The sequence below is a fragment of the Pollicipes pollicipes genome, unplaced genomic scaffold, assembly GCF_011947565.3.
Source record: "Pollicipes pollicipes isolate AB1234 unplaced genomic scaffold, Ppol_2.1 Scaffold_3447;HRSCAF=4054_pilon_pilon_pilon, whole genome shotgun sequence".
Taxonomy (NCBI): Eukaryota; Metazoa; Arthropoda; class Thecostraca; order Pollicipedomorpha; family Pollicipedidae; genus Pollicipes; species Pollicipes pollicipes.
Genome location: NW_023596297.1, coordinates 14,662,315 through 14,680,558, shown reverse-complemented (window position 1 = coordinate 14,680,558; position 18,244 = coordinate 14,662,315). Strand labels below are relative to the sequence as shown.

At 58.5% G+C, this 18,244-nt stretch overlaps 1 protein-coding gene across 1 annotated transcript in view; it reads right to left on the bottom strand.

The window, feature by feature from the left end:
* LOC119092173 (protein sidekick-2-like) overlaps window positions 1-16,306 on the bottom strand; it is a 66,783-nt gene extending 50,477 nt beyond the window's left edge. Inside the window, exon 1 of the mRNA XM_037215150.1 lies at window positions 16,036-16,306. Coding sequence (XP_037071045.1) covers window positions 16,036-16,093 — 58 coding nt within the window. The 5' untranslated portion in view covers window positions 16,094-16,306. The remainder of the gene's footprint in view (window positions 1-16,035) is intronic.
* Between the last annotated feature and the right edge of the window lie 1,938 nt (window positions 16,307-18,244).

Genomic DNA, 18,244 nt, shown 5'->3' with positions numbered 1-18,244 from the left:
AACAAACAGAAGAACTTAATAACGGAAAAGTGACTCCAGTCGTAACTCATGGAAAACAACGGGAATATCGATGCTTGTACGCTGGGGATTTTCGTGTAATTTATCATGACACAGTGGATAGGACAATTGCACCGAATTGGCAAAAGCACCATGCTGGACTGGTGCCCGGGAAAATCAGTGCTCAAGAAAGCTTTGCAAAAATACTGAAGCGCAAGGATGAACTCCTAACGAAAATAAGGATCACTTGAATCAGGGGGAGGCGAAAAACGTTCCAAATGCGTAGACAAATAGCAATGCTTTGCCAGGCCATTTGCATATAGGAAACCAGAAGACCCGAGCAATTCAAAAGCGTCTTTCGTAACCTGAACCCACCCAATTCACCAAAGCAACGTTATACCAGGAACAATCAGAGCCATGAGCGTCACGCAGTGTCCGCCGGGGAGCACTATTTCGCGAGCCGTCCACTCGACCTCGGCGCGAGCGGCGCCGCCGCCAGCCGTGTTGGCAGCCAATGCCGGGTCCCGATCACAGCAAGATTTAGACCCGCAGGCGGCGTCCACCCGACCCGCGCACTGACAGTTCTCTTATCTCCCGTCATAGCGGCGCCCATCAATCAGGCCGAGAAATGCGTCGGCCCGGCCGGTCGGCCGGGCCGGCCGGGCCGCGACGCCGGCCCTGCCGCGACGAGCGACTGCCCACCGCGTGACGAGCGCGCTGCCGACCGCGTGACGAGCGGGGCGCGCGATCGATAATTGACCCCGCACTATCCGTCATCGGCACGCGCGTCCCGCGGCGCGCGGCCGCGGCCCGCCGGCCGACGCGACAACACCGGCACAGGCCGGGGACAAACACCGACCACCCCGCCGAAAGGCCGGTTGGGCGCGGGAGAGACGCGGGGGCGACTCCGCTGACACCGCGCGCGGTCGGATGTGTGCGACTTCCTCTCTGTCACTGGGTGAGTGAGGCGCATGTCCAGCACTCTCGGTGCTGTTCCTCTCTTGTGGACAGACGTGTGCGCTACGTGGGAAACGTGAACTTCGGCTAACTTCAGTCTTCGGCGACTATCGGCTTTGGTTCGTGCAGGGAGCTGAAGTGTTGATACACGTATGCATCAAGCTTTGGTTGAACTTGTCTTGTTCCATGATCCATATGGAACGACGTGCCTTTTGAATTGCCCAGTTCCGAGCTGAAGCACAGCTGGGCTGCAATGCGTGGCTGGCATTGGTGTGGCCTGTTACAACTACAACATTTTCCACAGCACTGGAAGGAAGTCTAATAAAAATCATGGTGCCCTCTCACGGCTCCAGAATATCCCCGGTTTACAAGAATAACACTCCTTCCACTTCCAAGTCAAGAGAGCCTCAAGGGAACCTTGCTAATGGCGCATAAAACAGCTGGATGGCCTGGCGAGACTATTCCGGCTCCGTTCGTCGGAGGCGTCACCCCCGCTACTCTCGAAAGCTACGAAACTGGCCTCCGGCGTTACCTAACAGGCGGCTTGGAAATGTAAACAGCTGGTCTCAGGCGACAAGCAGGGAGGGCCTGCTCATTTACACTATTAGATTCCCCACCAGCGCTTAAGGGCCGTCTTGCATGTCACGCAATGTGTTCAGACATCCATGATCGGATAATAGACCCGGATGTTGAATGCTGTCTAGTTTATCACCTTGAGTGTTCAATGCCTGACCTTGCCTTTTGAATTATCCTAGTGTCCAATAGGTCTTATGCTGTGCAACCAGTAACGTGTTGCAACCACGACCAGAGATACGATTGCCATTTGATCGCACCGCAGTGAATATCAACATCAAATCTATCTGAGTTGTGATAGTTAAATACTCTATGGAGTACTTCACTTCAAGCGACCCCACATCGCCTGTCTCCTTTTCACAGCGCACAGTCCACCGACAGCGGCCGGAACGACGCCCTGGGCGCCGTCCAGCAGCGCTCGGCTCCAGGCAATCGGCGGTCCCCGACCCCCCGCCGGCCGTGTCGCCGTGTGCGGCGGACGGCCGGCGGCCGGCGGCGCCGTCTGATATCTCGCCATTACGGCCCGGGATGGGGGGGGGGGGGGCGGGGGCCCTCTCCGGCCGGCCGACGGCTGGAGCAGACCGACGCTGACGGATCGCCGGGCGGGACGGCGTTTTTTGGTGCGCACTCCAGCTGCCGCCGCGCCCGGCCCGGCCGGCCCGGCGGAGGACACATGACGCACCGGGCTTTTTGCCGACCGACAGCCAGCCGAGAGGCGAGGCCGAGGAGGAAGAAAAACGCGCTCGGAAATACCGCTGGAGGGGGGGGGGGGGGGAATGCAAGAGGTGTGGGATTTACGCTAATCGGACACCAGGGACCAGACAGCGCCACACCTCAGCAGGAGCGTGAGATTGGTCTCAGCCTCATCCCTGAACTCTGCCAGACAGCGGGCCAAGGCGAGGGTGTCAATCCGTCTCTGCCGCCATGTCTCCTCTGCAGCAGGTTCAGTGCCGTGACTGAAGCAGTCGATGTATGGGCCTGACTCGATGCAGTCGGACGGATCTGCCCGCCCTCCGCGGCGGAGCACCAGCGGCCCCCTCGCATCCGGCAGCCGACCGCGCTCTGCAATTGGGGCTCCATTCCACCCCACAAACGGCGCGGCGCCGTTGACGACGAGCGGTTACAGAGTCCGTTTACGGATTTGGACCCCGCATTTGGGTGACGACTTTCCAGATCGCCGCATTATGTTGCACGATTTCGGTGACAACTGCGGCTGGCGCGGACGTATTTCGCTGGAACCAGACACCGTAAAAAGCAACCGGTAATTTGCACCCTATCATTTCATTTCCTCACCGCATTCTCCTGCCCCCCTCATCGTTAAATTGTCACAGCAAGGCCGGTCCCATCTGCCGCATAATTTGCTCCACGACCAATTTCCCAGCCCTAAAAATCACCCAAACGACTCGGACCGACCCTGTGCGGACATGAACACGCTCGCCCACATCCGTCGCCGGCCTCGACCGCCGCCCGCCTGACGCGCGCGCAAGCTGCGCCCGCCGACCGCCGTCCGCTCGCTGACGACACGATAATGACCGGACCGCGCCGCCTGAGAACGCGCCGCGCCCACGGAAGGCCTGCGCCGATAATCGGCGCCGACGGCGGCGCGCCGCCGGCGCCGGCGAGCGCCCGCGCGCCCTAATTGCGGCTAATGTCGCCGCGCTGGCGGTGACGCGGCCGGGTCGGCCGGGGTGGCCCCGCTTCCAGTGTCTTTGTCCGGCCGGTGTCGCGGCGTCACCTGTCGCCGCTGACTGGGTGGGCGGGGACGGCGGTTGGCCCTGCCGGAGACGGCGGCGGCTCCAGCTGGACGGTGGGGCCAGAGGCGACGCTCGAGTTTGCAAGGTGAGGAGGAAGGGCGCGGCTGCAGCGGCGCGCCTGCGTGACGGATATTCGAGGCAGTCGCGCAGAGGCATCATCTTGGTGCCAACAACGCATTAAAAGTGATTATTTACCGTCAGTCGTTGAGCTATTTTCAGCCAAGTACCAGGGACCGCTCACATTCTAGCGCTTCAGACATCACGTACTAGCAGCGATGCCGTCCACTTTGCGCCAAACCACTGTCGTTTTCGAACACTAAGGACATACCAATATAGGCTGTCGAGTGTCGTTAGGAAGCACAACCACTAACTGCGGACAGTGTCCAGCGAGCCGCCAAAAGCGACAGCGGCTAAGAAAACATCCACAAAAGTGCACCATCACCCTACCGCATCGCACCTATCATTATGCAGCCCTCCTTTCGCCCACGGAGCCGCCCGTCCTGCGGCGCACCAACACTGCCGTTTGAAAACATTCGCGAGTGAGCTGTCCCACAAAGCGCTAATAAACGGCTGATCCTGCTGGCGTCATTCTTCAGCGCTCATTAGTGCCACTTGAGCGGAGAGGCGGACACGGGGCGGCGGCGGGCGGGCGGCGCGCGCGCGCCGCTTTGAAGCCCGGCACGGCCGCCGCCGCCGGCCGAGCAGCGCGCGTGATTTGTGAGGGTATTGTTTACCGTGTCCACGGCGATACCATCTGTGCCGGGCGACCGCCGCCGCTCGGCCGCATTGTGCCGTCAGCGTCGACAAATACGCGCCGTCAAACAGAGCTCGCCGTCGCGGCGCCGGGCGGCAGACGCGGCGCGGCGGAACGGGACGACGCGGGCGCCGATGGGTTCTGCGTCCCCAGCCGTCCACTGCGGGGGTGGACGCGGTGCATGCCTCGCCAAACCACTACGCAACAGCACAGTCCGAGGGCTCTGTGGGTTAGGCAGTGGCTGAGGCGGAGCAGGGCTCGTGTTCGTGCAACTGTCTCATGTATTTCTATCCGGCTGTCAGAAAATACCTGTTGCAGAGGCTGAGCGTAAAAGATGTGAAGATGACGCCGTTTATTTCGCTGTGTGTGCATTTAGCATCTTTGTTTTCAAGTGTGTCTGCTTTTCAATGTATGCATGTAGAAATATATGTGTGTGTATAAATATATGTATATATCGCGTATGTATATATGCATATATCTATACATACACACACACACACACACACATATATATATATATATATATATATATATATATATATACCCGTTGACATATGTCAATGAATGTAATATGCGGCATCCAAAAAGGCATTTAATGCACTCGAAGTGACGTTTATGAAGCGCCGTAGGAAGAGACCAAACGTTGTAATAACCACTTCAGTTGGATTCAACTCATGAGGTGAGGAAGGACGGGCGACCAAAAGATGCGAACTCCAAGACCACATCCCTCAAATAGTTAGGCAGGATAATACATACAGTGATGACAACGGTCGTCAAAATCAAAATCGCCGCCTTGAACAAAGACATATTTTAAAATGTCACGTTAATAGCTTAGTTCATTCCTTGTGACTGTATTCCTGGAGGGCTGGAGGGCAGGTACGCTTGACGACCAAACGATCTTTGTCCAGTATTTTACAAGGGGCTTTTGATTACAGCTGAGACAATTCAGGACAAGGAAGAATCACAGTTCGGGTATTCAAACAAAACAGTGGAATGTTGTGGATACGTTTCATCGCGTAACGATGCGTAATGAAACCCATTAGTCCACTGGGAACAAGGATATAATTTCGCGCAAAAGACTTGTTTGCCTGCGCAGAGCGATCTGTTACCCACGCCGCCGACGCCGCCATGTGTTTTACCTACCACTGTCATCAAATCCAATCCGAAAACGAGCACTCGCACGGCGCCGCCGTGAAATTACGGGCACGGTTTGCTGGTGCGAATCACGCGGAGCCGCCATGTCGGATGGGACGGCGACGTCCGCCAGCGGGACGCGCCGCCCGCGCCCAACCGCCACTTGAGCGCCGGCGCCCACCGACCACATGACTCCCCGCGCCGCCGGCACCTCCCACCCCGGCGCGCAGCCGCCGCGTCACCACTTCATTAAAGCCTCGGGGCGCGCGTTCGCGTGATGGCTTATCTGCGGCGGCGGCGCCGTCTTCCCTTCCCTCCCGCCCGGCGCCCGTCCGGCGTCAACAACGGCGACAGATCAACAGCCGCGTCGGAAGCTGTTAATCGCCGGGCGTGAAGCCGGAGCCGCGGCCCCCGGGGCCGGCCGCCGACGCGTGTTGTGCCGGCGCCGGCGACATGCGGCGGCCGTCCCATTCGCGGCGCGCGGCTCTGGCTCGGGGCCGCGCCACTCCGTCAGCGGCAGGCCGGCCTCGTTGCGCAGTCGAGTGGCCGGAAGCTTGGAGACGCCTGGCACGCGAGGGTTCCGGGTGAGGTTCGAAAAGAGTGGTGTGCTTCGCGGGTCAGGCGAGCTGATTCGGTAAATGGTTTAGGTTGTCAGGGAATGAGCGGTGTCGATCTTCGGCGACCAGCGCCGTCAGTCGTCAGCAACCAGCGCTGTCGATCGCCAGTCGTCAGCGACCGACAGACACCGACTGTGTTGTGCAACGCTAACGTGTATCAGCATGCATTGCTCTTACATCACTTATCGCGGAGCGTGAACAGCTTTAGGTCGACAATGAAATGGTCGTTATCGAGAACAAATGGCGAATCAATACTGGCTGATTTTGACTCAAACAATGGTCGGACTCCGCCACTGAGAAGCAGCAGAATGAAAACGTTGTAATTATTAAAATATATTCCCTGTTATGGCCACGTCCGTAAGCTCCGGAAGGCTCCGCGTCTGCGTGTTATCGCTGATGTCGCCTCGCTTATGTGGTGAGGTACACGTGCGTGCCTCACCACGGCGTGCGAATTCAAATTTATCGGATGGCGTCCTGCTCGGAACAGCGTACAAGTACACGCACCAACATGGCCTCCTCCATGTTAACTAATGGCTTACGGAATGCTTGCGACCCGTTGTTTGCAGTGGGAACGATCGGTGGTGCTCAGACTGAGGGCGGCCGATCGCGAGGTTGTGGGCTCGACGCTCGAAGGAAGCAGAAGTTGTTGGAAAAAGAGGCGTATATCTGCCAAGAAGCGGCCCTCCCTTCCGTCTCGTACGCAGACTGCAGCGTGGGGTGCGTTGAGGAATCTCATTGCTTCCACATTATGATGACTTTCTTGTCCGTTCCGTCTGACCTCGCATCGCAGCGAGATGTGACCAGTGTGGGGCGGCCTTCATTTAGCGCGGCCGCTGCCACCGGTCACAGGCCAAACAGTCAGGAGCAAACTGCGAGCGCCTGGATCGACCCGAGCCCAGCAAGCCACGGGTGGGTGGATCGCCGTGCTGGCGCTCTAACCACCGGAGCTGTCGGGACTGAGCGGGACAATAGTCCGCATAAATATCCCGCCAGACATTATGCTAAACAACTTCCCTGACACTGGCAAGGGTTCTACCATCCCCCAGGAAACGAACCAGGCATTGACTTGTCTCATGAGCTAACGCCAGCGCTAACCATTGCAGTGCAGAACCGCAGTCGTTTGGCGTCGTGGCCTCGCGCATTACGCAGTTCCACTTAACGCAAAACCCTTAGGAACAGGCTTGTCACTTGCCGTTCACTCACCAGCTACCCTTCAAAGTTCAGCACATGCCCGAAGTTCATCTTCAAAGCTCGCCTCCGACGCCGCCAGACTACACGGCTGTCTGACGACGCGCGCCTGACCTCTCACCCGGTCCCAAGCGACTGTGACGGTGGGAAGACGGCCCACGAGGACCGCGAGCGACGCCGGCGCTGATTCGATTAGCCGAGATAGCCAACACTCGGCCTGATGGGATTCTGAACGGGCCAGCCTGCCGGGCCGGCGGCGCGGCTGCCAGCCGGGCCCCGGTCGCCCGATGGATGACCTCCGGCCGGAGGGCCCCGGGAAGAGGGACCGTGGAGGGGCCTGGACGGGAAAGGGCCCGCGTCAGGTCGGTGGAGGGCCTCCGGGCAAAGCGAGGGCGGATCCGCATCAGAGCGGTGGAGGGCCCGCATACGGGGGCGCAGGGGGATCCTGTGTCAGGGGGTGCGGCGACCCCCCGCTGCTGCAGCAGGGCTGGACGGTGTGCAGCGGCAGCAGAGGGTGGTCCGTAACGGTAGCAGGGCGTGGTCCCCAGCTGCGGTACGGTATGGGAGAGACGGTGCGCAGCTGTAGCAGGGAATGTTCCATAAAGGCGTCATGCTTATACAGAGAATGGTTCCTAACTACAGCCGACCGGTAGCCACAGCTACAGCACAGATGGTCTGAAACTAGATTAGAAAGACGGTCAACACCTACAGCACTGGTTGGTGTTCAGCCATGTGGATGTTTCTCGTGTGCTTAGTTGAGCGACAAAATGCTTCATGGATTCCGCCATCACCCCTTCCCTCCAGGCTCCAAGTACCCCTCCATTCCATTCTCAACATTGCTGACGACTGTTACTCCAGGCAACTCTAAACCGTCAAACATTATCATTATCATTACCAGGCAAGGCGCCGCACTGCTTTGCATACGATATAACATTGATACCCTTGGACCAGCCCTCCAGAAATAAGTGTGCCAGCAGTTCACAAACTGAGCGTTTCGCCGCTATGGGCGGCGCCCAGCGACTGCATTGAAACGGCCTATCGACCGCATTGTAATGCATGGGAGGCCGGATCACCATCAAACGCTCGAATGCCTTTCAAATGGGTGTCCTCTGGCGCACATTGAGTGTCACTCACCCAGCCGGTTTCGGTCGTTTCGGAGGGCTTCAGCGGTTTCACAGGTTTCATGCCCGCATATTCGGCGTTATTTGGGAACTTTGGCAGAATGGACACCAGCCGGAACAGGCACGACGGGACGTGATCGATTTCGTCCAATGCATAGATGACTGTAAGCCGGCCTGAGCCGATTGTAAACCGGTCGACTGGAACTGACTGGAAGACGATTTGCCGGCCAGGCACTTATGTGACAACCACAACCTGGCGTGGACGCTCTGTTTAGTTAATGATCGGGAATTCAGCCACAAGACTATACCAATATCACAGTGCAATTTTACGCATTTTAACACCAAACCCCTGGCAACGACCTAGCAATATAACACAAACATCGTTCTCACGCTGTTATTACATAACAGCGGGCTGTCCGTCTCCACAAGCACGCTACACACAATGCCGATGACCCTGGCGCGCGTCGTCTGCACGCCTCTCCGGTAAGGCGGCGCCAGCCTGCAGAGACCCCGGCGTGCGGGCGGCTGACCAGGCCAACGTGTGACGTCATCCAGCGGCTGCAGACCGGGGTCGCGGACGTGACCCCGCCGCCCAGAGAAAGCAAAGGTCAGGGGTCAGCCGGCGGGCGCGGACGCCGCCGCACGACTCGGCCGGCCATCTCCTCCAGCGCGCGGCCGGGCGGCGTGCGGACGCCGGCGGCTTTAGGCAGTGTTCTCTGCGAGCACGAACGAAAGCTTTGCGACTGGTTTTGTTTGGACCCCGTCCAGGGTTGCCACGCGGCCCCACACAGACGTTCAGAGGGAGGGGCACGCATCACGGCAGCGGAAGATAGCGAGAGGAACAAGCCCAGCGGTGAACTCAAGGTGGGCGGTGACGTGCACGCCAAGCCAGACATGCTCCCAGATCATATATGAAGTCAAGATCTAGTCAGATGACAAGCCTACAGCTCTTTTCCTACATACGCAGTAAAAAGTCTGAAGGATTGATGGCATACCGCTGGCGTCAGTCGTGTCGCGGCAGCCATTTCCCCGGTCTCCCCCGCAGCTGCCGGGCAGCGACTGATAGCACGGCCAGCGCCCCAGCTCACATTTATCAAACGTTTCCCCGTGAGTGTTCCGGCTGCGTCGGGACCGCCAGCCCACTTTTTCCTGGGGCAAATGCGCCGTCGGCCGCACGCCATCCCCAGGGATGGCCGCTGCCGCGCGGGATCGCATTACCTGAGAGGGCTACGCCGTGTTTTCACGGGGCCGCCGAGCGCCGGGAGTCCGGCGGCCGCTCAGGAAGCCGGGGCTGGCTCGGCCGCCAGACGGTGGTCGGCGCAGGCGGAAGCTCGCGCGTGTACGGACGCGGACAGAGCCGGCGGACGTGTAGCGCTTGCCGGTGAGCTGTCGGTTTTGGTTGCCAGCAAGAGATGCGTGAAGGTTCGTGCTCGGTTACCGTGCTCGGTTCGTGGAGATGGAGTTGTGCTTTGCTCACGCATGTTTGTCCTGCCAGGTCTACGCGGACGCGTAACCAAGTATTACATGCAAATGTTACTCAGTTTGCTTAGATGCTGTTTTGTAAGCTCTTAACAGAAAGTTTAGCTTCCCCAAAAGTTTCCCGTGTCCGGGCCCCATCGACCCCAGCAGGGACTACTACGCCCGTGGATCCGTGCCTGGGGCCTCACCGGGCACGACGCAGTAGGCCTCATCGAGAGGCAACTCGCTCTGAATACGAGAGGACCATCGCTTTAAAGGCCCATGCCCCGAGGTATCCGCCGTCCTCAGGGCCCACCTGCTGCCCGCTGGAACTCTCGACAGCGCTCCTTCCGCCGGCAGCAATGCGCCGTCCCCACGGCCTGCCCGCTGCCCGCCGGCAGCGCTGTGCCGTCCTCACGGCCTACCCGCTACCCGCTGAAACTCTCGACAGCGCTCCTCTCGCCGGCAGCGCTGCGCCGTCCTCGCGGCCTGCCCGCTGCCCGCTGGAACTCTCGACAGCGCTCCTCTCGCCGGCAGCGCTGTGCCGTCCTCACAGCCTGCCCGCTGCCCGCTGGAACTCTCAAAAGCGCTCCTCTCGCCGGCAGCGCTGTGTCGTCCTCACGGCCTACCCGCTACCCGTTGGAACTCTCAACAGCGCTCCTCTCGCCGGCAGCGCTGCGCCGTCCTCGCGGCCTGCCCGCTACCCGCTGGAACTCTCGACAGCGCTCCTCTCGCCGGCAGCGCTGTGCCGTCCTCACAGCCTGCCCGCTGCCCGCTGGAACTCTCAACAGCGCTCATCTCGCCGGCAGCGCTGTGCCGTCCTCACGGCCCGCCCGCTGCCCGCTGGAACTCTCGACAGCGCTCCTCTCGCCGGCAGCGCTGCGACGCGTGACACTTTAACTCAATCACGCATTGACGCACGTAGTCGCCATAGCCATTAGTGTAGAAGCCTCAAGGGCCAGCTGTCCCGCCAAGTTGCGAGAGGCGCCGTCGGCGGTTCGCCGGAGCCTTCCGGTCTCGGCGCGGGGAGCTCCCTCTGCGATGACCTCGTCTAGCGGATCATTCAGTCCCCTCAGGCCCCGGCCCAGCGTGAGGAGCTCCCTCGGCGCAGACCTCGTCTAGCGGATCACCCAGCCCCTCAGGCCCCGGCCCAGCGCGTGGAGCTCCCTCGGCGCAGACCTCGTCTAGCGGATCGCTCAGCCCCCTCATGCCACGGCCCAGCGCGAGGAGCTCCCTCGGCGCAGACCTCGTCTAGCGGATCATTCAGTCCCCTCAGGCCCCGGCCCAGCGTGAGGAGCTCTCTCGGCGCAGACCCCGTCTAGCGGATCACCCAGCCCCTCAGGCCCCGGCCCAGCACGTGGAGCTCCCTCGGCGCAGACCTCGTCTAGAGGATCGTCTAGATAGGGCGCTGCACGGCGACGGTCATCTCATGGCGACCGCTGCTTGAACCTGGCACTCGGCGGGCAGGCATCCGACAGGCGAACTCCCTCTTCAGCGGGGGCCTCCAGCCTTGCAATGCACGCGTGTGAGCAGAGGGAGGAGAGGACCCTGCAGTCGATTCGGGTCATCCATGAGGCTGACCCGGACCATCCGGCGCATGGCTATTCGCCTCCAGCGTGCTCACACCCGGCGCATGGCCACTGGCTGTACCTCGCTCGGGATGCGAGAAAGCCACAGAAGGGGTCAACACGTGCTAGAACGTCACCCACCAGGTCCTGGGCGCGGAAACTGATGGAGAAGGAGCATAAAACGTCCGGAAGTGGGACAGTTCTGTCACAGTTGGGCAGCTAGTTTGAGTCTACATATGCCAAATTGGCCTGTCTCTGGGGACATCGCGAGGGAAGGTTGTCGTCCAAACAATCGCCGATCAATCAATGATGTGCCCGGCGTACCAGCACTTTCACCGATTGGTTCGGATCGGCCGCCACATGATCAGCACTCCGGCGTCTTGATATACCAGGCTCTCGAATAACGTGTATCAGCTCCTTCACATCTGGCTCCCCATGTGGGAGCATTCGATATCTTGACCCTCTTACAACATCGCTGCAGCTGCTTTGCGATAATTCATATTTCTGAGATGTGGCCTCCGGCGAACAGACGGCTTCACTGACTCGGGCGCCGTCAGTTAGCCTGAGTGATGCGCAAAACTGAGACGGTTCGGTGGGCGCAGCTTGCCGGCGGTCTGCGAGGCCATGAGTTACGTCCCACACTGGTTTGTTTCAACAAAGTCTGGTTCTTCAAGCGTTTCACGGGCATCTGCGGAGCAGGCAATCTACTCAACCCGTCAACGGGCTCCATCTTCCCGTCGGGTGGGGACTGAATAGCGAGTCTCGGCAGCGCAACTCCGCGGCCATCTGCGAACTCCAGCCGTCAACGCCCTGCCGGGCCCGCTGACCGCTGCGCTCGTGAAAAAGTTTCGCCAACGTCCCCCGATCCGTCATCAAGGTGAATGGATCCTGGCCACCCATCGCAGGTGCTCTGAAACTGTGTCACACCCGGCAAGACGGAGGAAGATTGACCCTCCCTCTCGAGGTCAGACCCACTGGCGACGAGCGCGTCGACCCTTCCGAGGTCAGGCAGGGTCACCGGGTCAGGGCGGGGCGCACTGACAGCTCAGCCCTCGTCTCAGTTCTGGACGCGATTCAAATGATGGCGGCATCACCACGTTCGGCGCGCAATTTTCACAATTATCTGTAATTCAAGCTATTCTAATGGACGCTCCGGAACCAGATAAATGTCCTGCGATATTTTGTAAATAGCCTAAACAATGGACATATCTTCCCATTCAAATCGATATTCATGAGTCTTCGCTGCCCGCTACAATAGGGCTGACAGGAACATTTTAGCACAAAAGAACGACTGCGATTATTTGCAGTGGAGATGTTGTCGACCTAACAATGGCTGGCTTTTACGACGTCTTGTTACCAAGATACAGGTCTCTGTGTCCTTTTCCAACAGATATATTTTATTCGGGACGAGTCACAGAAATTCTGATTTTCCTACCCAAATGCACAAATGGCTGGCCGCTAACCCAAGCAGCCCATGCGGCACGTGCAAATGGATATGCACATACCACAATTCATGCACAACTTAAGACCATCCCCACACAAGGCCCTCCAGGCAGCCATCTCCCCCGCCCCCTGGGTAGACGAGGGGCGAGGAGCGTGAGGAGGGGGGGGGGGGGGCGGCTGGCTTCTGGGGAACGCCTCCGGCACATCAGCATCACCCAGCCCGAGCTGAGGGGTGAGGGGCGCGGGGGAGGGGAGGGGCTGGCGTCCGGGGAACGCCTCCGGCACATCAGCGTCGCCCCCGCCCGAACCGGAGGGGGAGGAGCGCGGGGGGAGGGGGCTGGCGTCCGGGGAACGCCTCCGGCACATCAGCGTCACCCAGCCCTACCCGGCGGCCGAGTGGCGCGGGGAGGGGAGGGGGGGGGGGGGGGGCGCTGGCGTCCGGGGAACGCCTCCGGCACATCAGCGTCACCCCCGCCCGAGCCGGTCATCCGTCTGAGGGCCAGCGGCGCGCCGCTTCCGTGCGCGCCGCGTGCGCCGCCGTTGTGCGAGCATTCCTCTGGCACGCGCCGCCGCCGCTTCCGCCGCCGCCTCGGCCGTGTTTCGCCAGAGGCGACTCCAAGTGGGTCGCTGTCTGGGCGCCGTGCCCGCGCGCCGCGGGCGCGTTTCCTGAGCGTGTGGCGACCGGGCGCGGTCTGCGGCGTCGCGCGGCGGTTGGACGGGGCCTCTGATGCCGCATGATGACGCACACGTCCTTCGAGGGCGTGCGGTGATCGCACGCCGTTACGGATGCCGTGTGCTGGTCGGACGCCATCTCTGACGACGTGCCCCTGCCAGAAGCCGTTTTTGATGCGTGCATGGACTGAAAGCCGTCTCTAGTGATGTAGGGTGATAGCGTACCGCTTCTAATGACGTAGGGTGACGGCATACCGTCTCTGATATTGGCAGGGGACAGCAGTGGTGTTCGCGAAGGGACATCACCGATACCAGAAGCATGACGTAACCAGTACTTACCACCCACAAAGCACTTCTGACATTTACACAGAGCACTCCTGACGCCTGCACGGGAGCACTGCTGACGCCTGCACGGGAGCACTCCTGACACCGCAGCGGCGCGTCATCGACGCCGCGCTCCGGCTTGGACCGGACGGCCGGACCCGCAGCGAGACCGGTGCGGGTCTGGCGGTGACCGGGACGGGTCGGTCAGCGACCGGTGACCAGAACGGCCGGCGCCGGCCGCTGCGGGCGGCGGCCGACCGTTCCGTGTCCTCCGCACGGCGAGCCGCGCTCACCTCCAGCGCTCCTCAGTCCGCCCCCGGCGACCCGGCCCCCAGGGTCCGGCCCCTGGGACCTCGCCCCTGGGACCGGGCCCCTGGGACCCCGCCCTGGCGGTCAACCGGATCGCGTCCGCACATGGCCGCCGGCAGGGCGGCGGAACCTAGGAGCTGGCCTGCTGCGGCAGCATAGTGCTGTCGGGAACGCAGGTAGATGTCCAGAATCTCGCAAACGGTAGCTGAGAGGGTCGGTGGTGTCGAGAGTCCTCATCTACTCCATATAAACTGTGTACTTTTGGAAGAGCTTCGTTTTTTAGTACTCATCGACATGCACAACGCAGATGTTTGTGACAGTGTCATGGTCCGGTACAATAGCACGCCATGGTTTGACAAGCGGCAAAGCACAAATCAAACACGCACTGAACTCAGCGACTTGTCACGAGGGCTCGACATACACAACGCGGTTTTTCGGAAATTAACCGTCATGAACTGAGCGAATTATGAAGAACGGTATGACATGAGGGAGAAAGCAATGATCAGGAAAGGTAATGAATGACTAGAGAAGAGGAATGATATGCGTCTCATTTACATCCAAAGAACATTCGACTGACGCACCGGATCTCCAAGCCCGAACAGTTTCTCCCTGACAGCGAGCATATCGATTCGTCGGTGCATCCAACGTCTTCGGTATATCTGCATTGACCTGACCCTTGGCAATAGCGAATGCAACGAGTCCTCGATGGAGCAATACACGTGCAATATCCGTCACCTTGTCTTCAACCGCCTGACCGGCGCCCGGCGGCTGGCCCGAGGACAAGAGGATCGGGTCACCTCTGGCCATGGCGCTGGCGGCTCGCGTTGAGAGATAGGGTGCGACTGAGTTCCGTGTCGGGGCTGTCGGTCGGCCAACGGCCGCGGCACTGCGCGAGCTGGAGCTGGAGCACCGGCAATCAGCATCGCAGCCAGCACCGGAGCCAGCTTCAGCACCGGCACCAGCGCTGGCACCAGCACCGGCACCAGCAGAGGCACCCGAGTCGATTCCAACATTGGTAGCAGGAGTCGGCCCCAGCACCGGCACGAGAAGTCGACTACGGTACCACCGGCACCACAGCCGCCTCCAGCACCACCGGCACCAAAGCCGGCTCCAGCACCAGTACCAGAGCCGGCTCCGGCAATGGCTTTGCCACAAATATCTGCACCGACAGCGGCACCATCACCAGCACGGGCACCGGCACCGACAGCGGCACGATCACTAGTATCGGCACCAACACCGACGCTGGCATCGGCACCAGCACCAGCACCAACACCAACTTTAGCACCAGCACCGGCGCTTGAGTGTCTCCGCGCGGTCTCATGATAGATACGCGGCGAAGTGCAACTTTCTGGCGGCGTGCTCAGTTCCATAGCATTGTGCCATAAACGAGCTTAACGTTCCACAGACAGCTGTAAGAAGTGATTTGGAGTCTACTGTCCGAGATTTACGCTCGTTCTATAAAAGAATCTTGCAATGGTATGGCGGCCTATAAAACAGAAAATATAACCGCCTCAAACAAGCTTCTAAAGCAATAAAAACGTGTGTTACGACTGGGTTATTAGATACGCTTCAGAACGGTGGTTCCTACTTGAGGTGAATTGAGAATAAGGCTTTCAGTCTCACGGACAAACACTCTACCACTTAACCCCCCCCCCCCCCTCCCCCTTCAACACACACTGCCATCGTATTTTGCACCGTTTGTGTGTCCGACTTCAGCGTCACTAACCGTGGTGATCAATTTGGTGGGTTCAGAAACTATGAAGACGTCTAATTACAATGCCGGAGACACGGTCAGCTAATCAGCCAGCTAATGACACGGCCAGTTAGTCCTGATAGGATCACCCGAACCACAATCCGTGGCTATCTGATAACCGGAGCCAAGTCGGAGAAACGACCCCTTATCCGGAACAAACCACGACTTTTTAGACTCGCATAGGGCAGGGGAGCATAAACGCATGCGTTAGAATGCACGCCATTAAGCAGCGTTTTCTGAATTCCAAAAATTCCCGAATTTAACAATTCCTAGAGCCACCAGCCAACCAAGTTTGGTTTGGTCCAGTCTGGTACAACCATTTCGAAGGCAGTGGCACGATGTACTTGCCCTTCCACCAGCCGCACCCGCCCCCTTCCCCATGACACAAAACTAGACATGAATGCGGTCCTTACCTGAACAGGTGGTCCAGCACAGCAGCGCGACGGTTGAAACCGCGACAAACCGCCACATCTTGCCGGCGTGTGTTCGGCGGTCTGGTGCGAACACCAGGGCTACTGAGCACGCCGGCCCAGCGCCATCGCGCAAGATATTGGGCGCAGAGTCCGGATCGCCGTCACCCAGCCGGAGCCGCAGCCGCAGCCGCCGCGGATGGACGCAGGCCAGCGCGGCGGAGAGCGCTGTAGGTCCGCTGGTCGCTCCGAGTTTGTGGCTGTCCCTCTCTCAGTCCGGTCGAGACAAAACTGATGCGTGCCGGGCGTCGGAGGCAGCGGAGCGGTGCTGATCGCAGCGCCTCTGGCGGCTGGCTGCGCAACTACACAGATTTGCCGTCGTTTCGCGCACCGGTCGGTGATGTGATGGTAAGATCGAACCGAGAAGGGTAAACCAGCCCGTCGGACGGTTGATTTGAAGTCAATATGGAGACGCAGTCATGTCTGTTCTCACCTAGTGATGCCACATTGACTAATGCTGTGCAGTCTGTCCCAGTGTTCTCGAAACAAAATATTCCTGCTAAATCTGACTGGATTTGAGCTGCTGTAGCCACAATTGAACTCAAATACTTATTTTGATCCTTTCACCCAGGACACCAATAGAAACAGACCTTGGTAAAACTCAGTGGTAGCCATCAGGAAATGACTGGCAGCGCCTTTGAACGCTTTGTGGCCATCCTAACTTGAAGTGGGCTGTGACGAGCATTCATCTATGTATGGAAATATGCCGCTGAAAGGCATGTTTAAGCACACTCGTCTCGGTATTCTGCTGTGCTCCAGTTAAGAATACTTTAAGACACCCTCTGAACTAACGGCCATATTATACATGCATATATATATAAATGCATATAATCACATCATATAAACGTCTTTCCCGCACGGGGCCTTTCAAACATAAAAGAGACTGTTCAACATTTGAAGATATTGAAGCAAGCATGAAATATGATGAAATCAGCTCGCTGATAGCTATTGGTATATTTTTAGTGGGAAAAAATGTTCTAGGCAACACAATTTCTCTAGTTAGTAAATGACATACTCAGAATGTCATCGTTTGATTGTCTTATGAAGCATTTGTAAGTTGGCGAGGCGCCGCCAAAGTACCCTTGCGAAATTGTCAACGGGTGACATTCGGGTGACATTGTAGTGATCTGCACTAACAAGTTTGCCCATCTTCACGAGCGTTTACCTCAGAAGCTAGAGGGTAAGGTTTTAAAAAGGGCAGGGCTGTGAGCTGTACCAAATGATCTTCAAAATGGCGATTTCAGTTCAAAGCCCCGTACGAATGCGAGACTTTCCATTTTAACGAGATTTAAGGGAATATTTCACATTTGAAGATATTAAGAAAAGCATCAGCATTGCCGCCTCCGTGGTCTTGGGGAAAGATGCTGGACTCGTAATCCAGCGGCACTGGGTACGAGTCCCAGAGTGGGCGCATTGTTTGACCCGACTGAAACGGAAAGGCCAGCTGGCAACTGGCCAACGAGGCTCAACCCAGACCCGAGGCGGCCGCGTCGCAGCATTGTGCGGCACGTAAAACCCTCCGCATTCCCGTCCGGCGAAAGGGCGGAGGCAAAATTAGCTGTTGAACTGGACGGCACGCTTGGGTGGTGGGTTCGGGGTACACGCAACAAGCTATGCTTAGCAGGTACTCTGAATCCGAAGCCACCCATACAAAACCATTCGGGATAAATTAAAAAACAAAAAATCAGACATGATGGGAGAAGCTTGCTTGTAACTTTTGGTAGGATTGCAATGTTCCAAAATGAGCCTAAGTAGCGAAATTTCAAAGTTTATAAAAATGCGCCCCATTACGTCATCGTTTGATAGCGTCATGGAATCGTTTTGTAACGACAGCAATACCTGGCAGCATCTGCTAGCCAGTCCCTAAGAGTACCTCGAAACACACGAAAGCTGACGCCAGTCGGCCATTCTCGTCGCGGGCGCTGTGTCGGGTGGCGGATCAGTGGGTGGTTTGTTTGTAGATTTTTGGTCTTGGTACTGTTGCAAGAAAAAATTAAGTGAACTGTTTGACATACGCAACGTAGCGATCGCCAGCTTTTGTGGCAGATGTTAATATGAAAGCACTATATCCTGTGAAAGCTGTCATATAGCGTCATGAATCTCCTACCGAAACCTGCCAAGGACTGTTGATGATGTCAATACTGTATTGTCG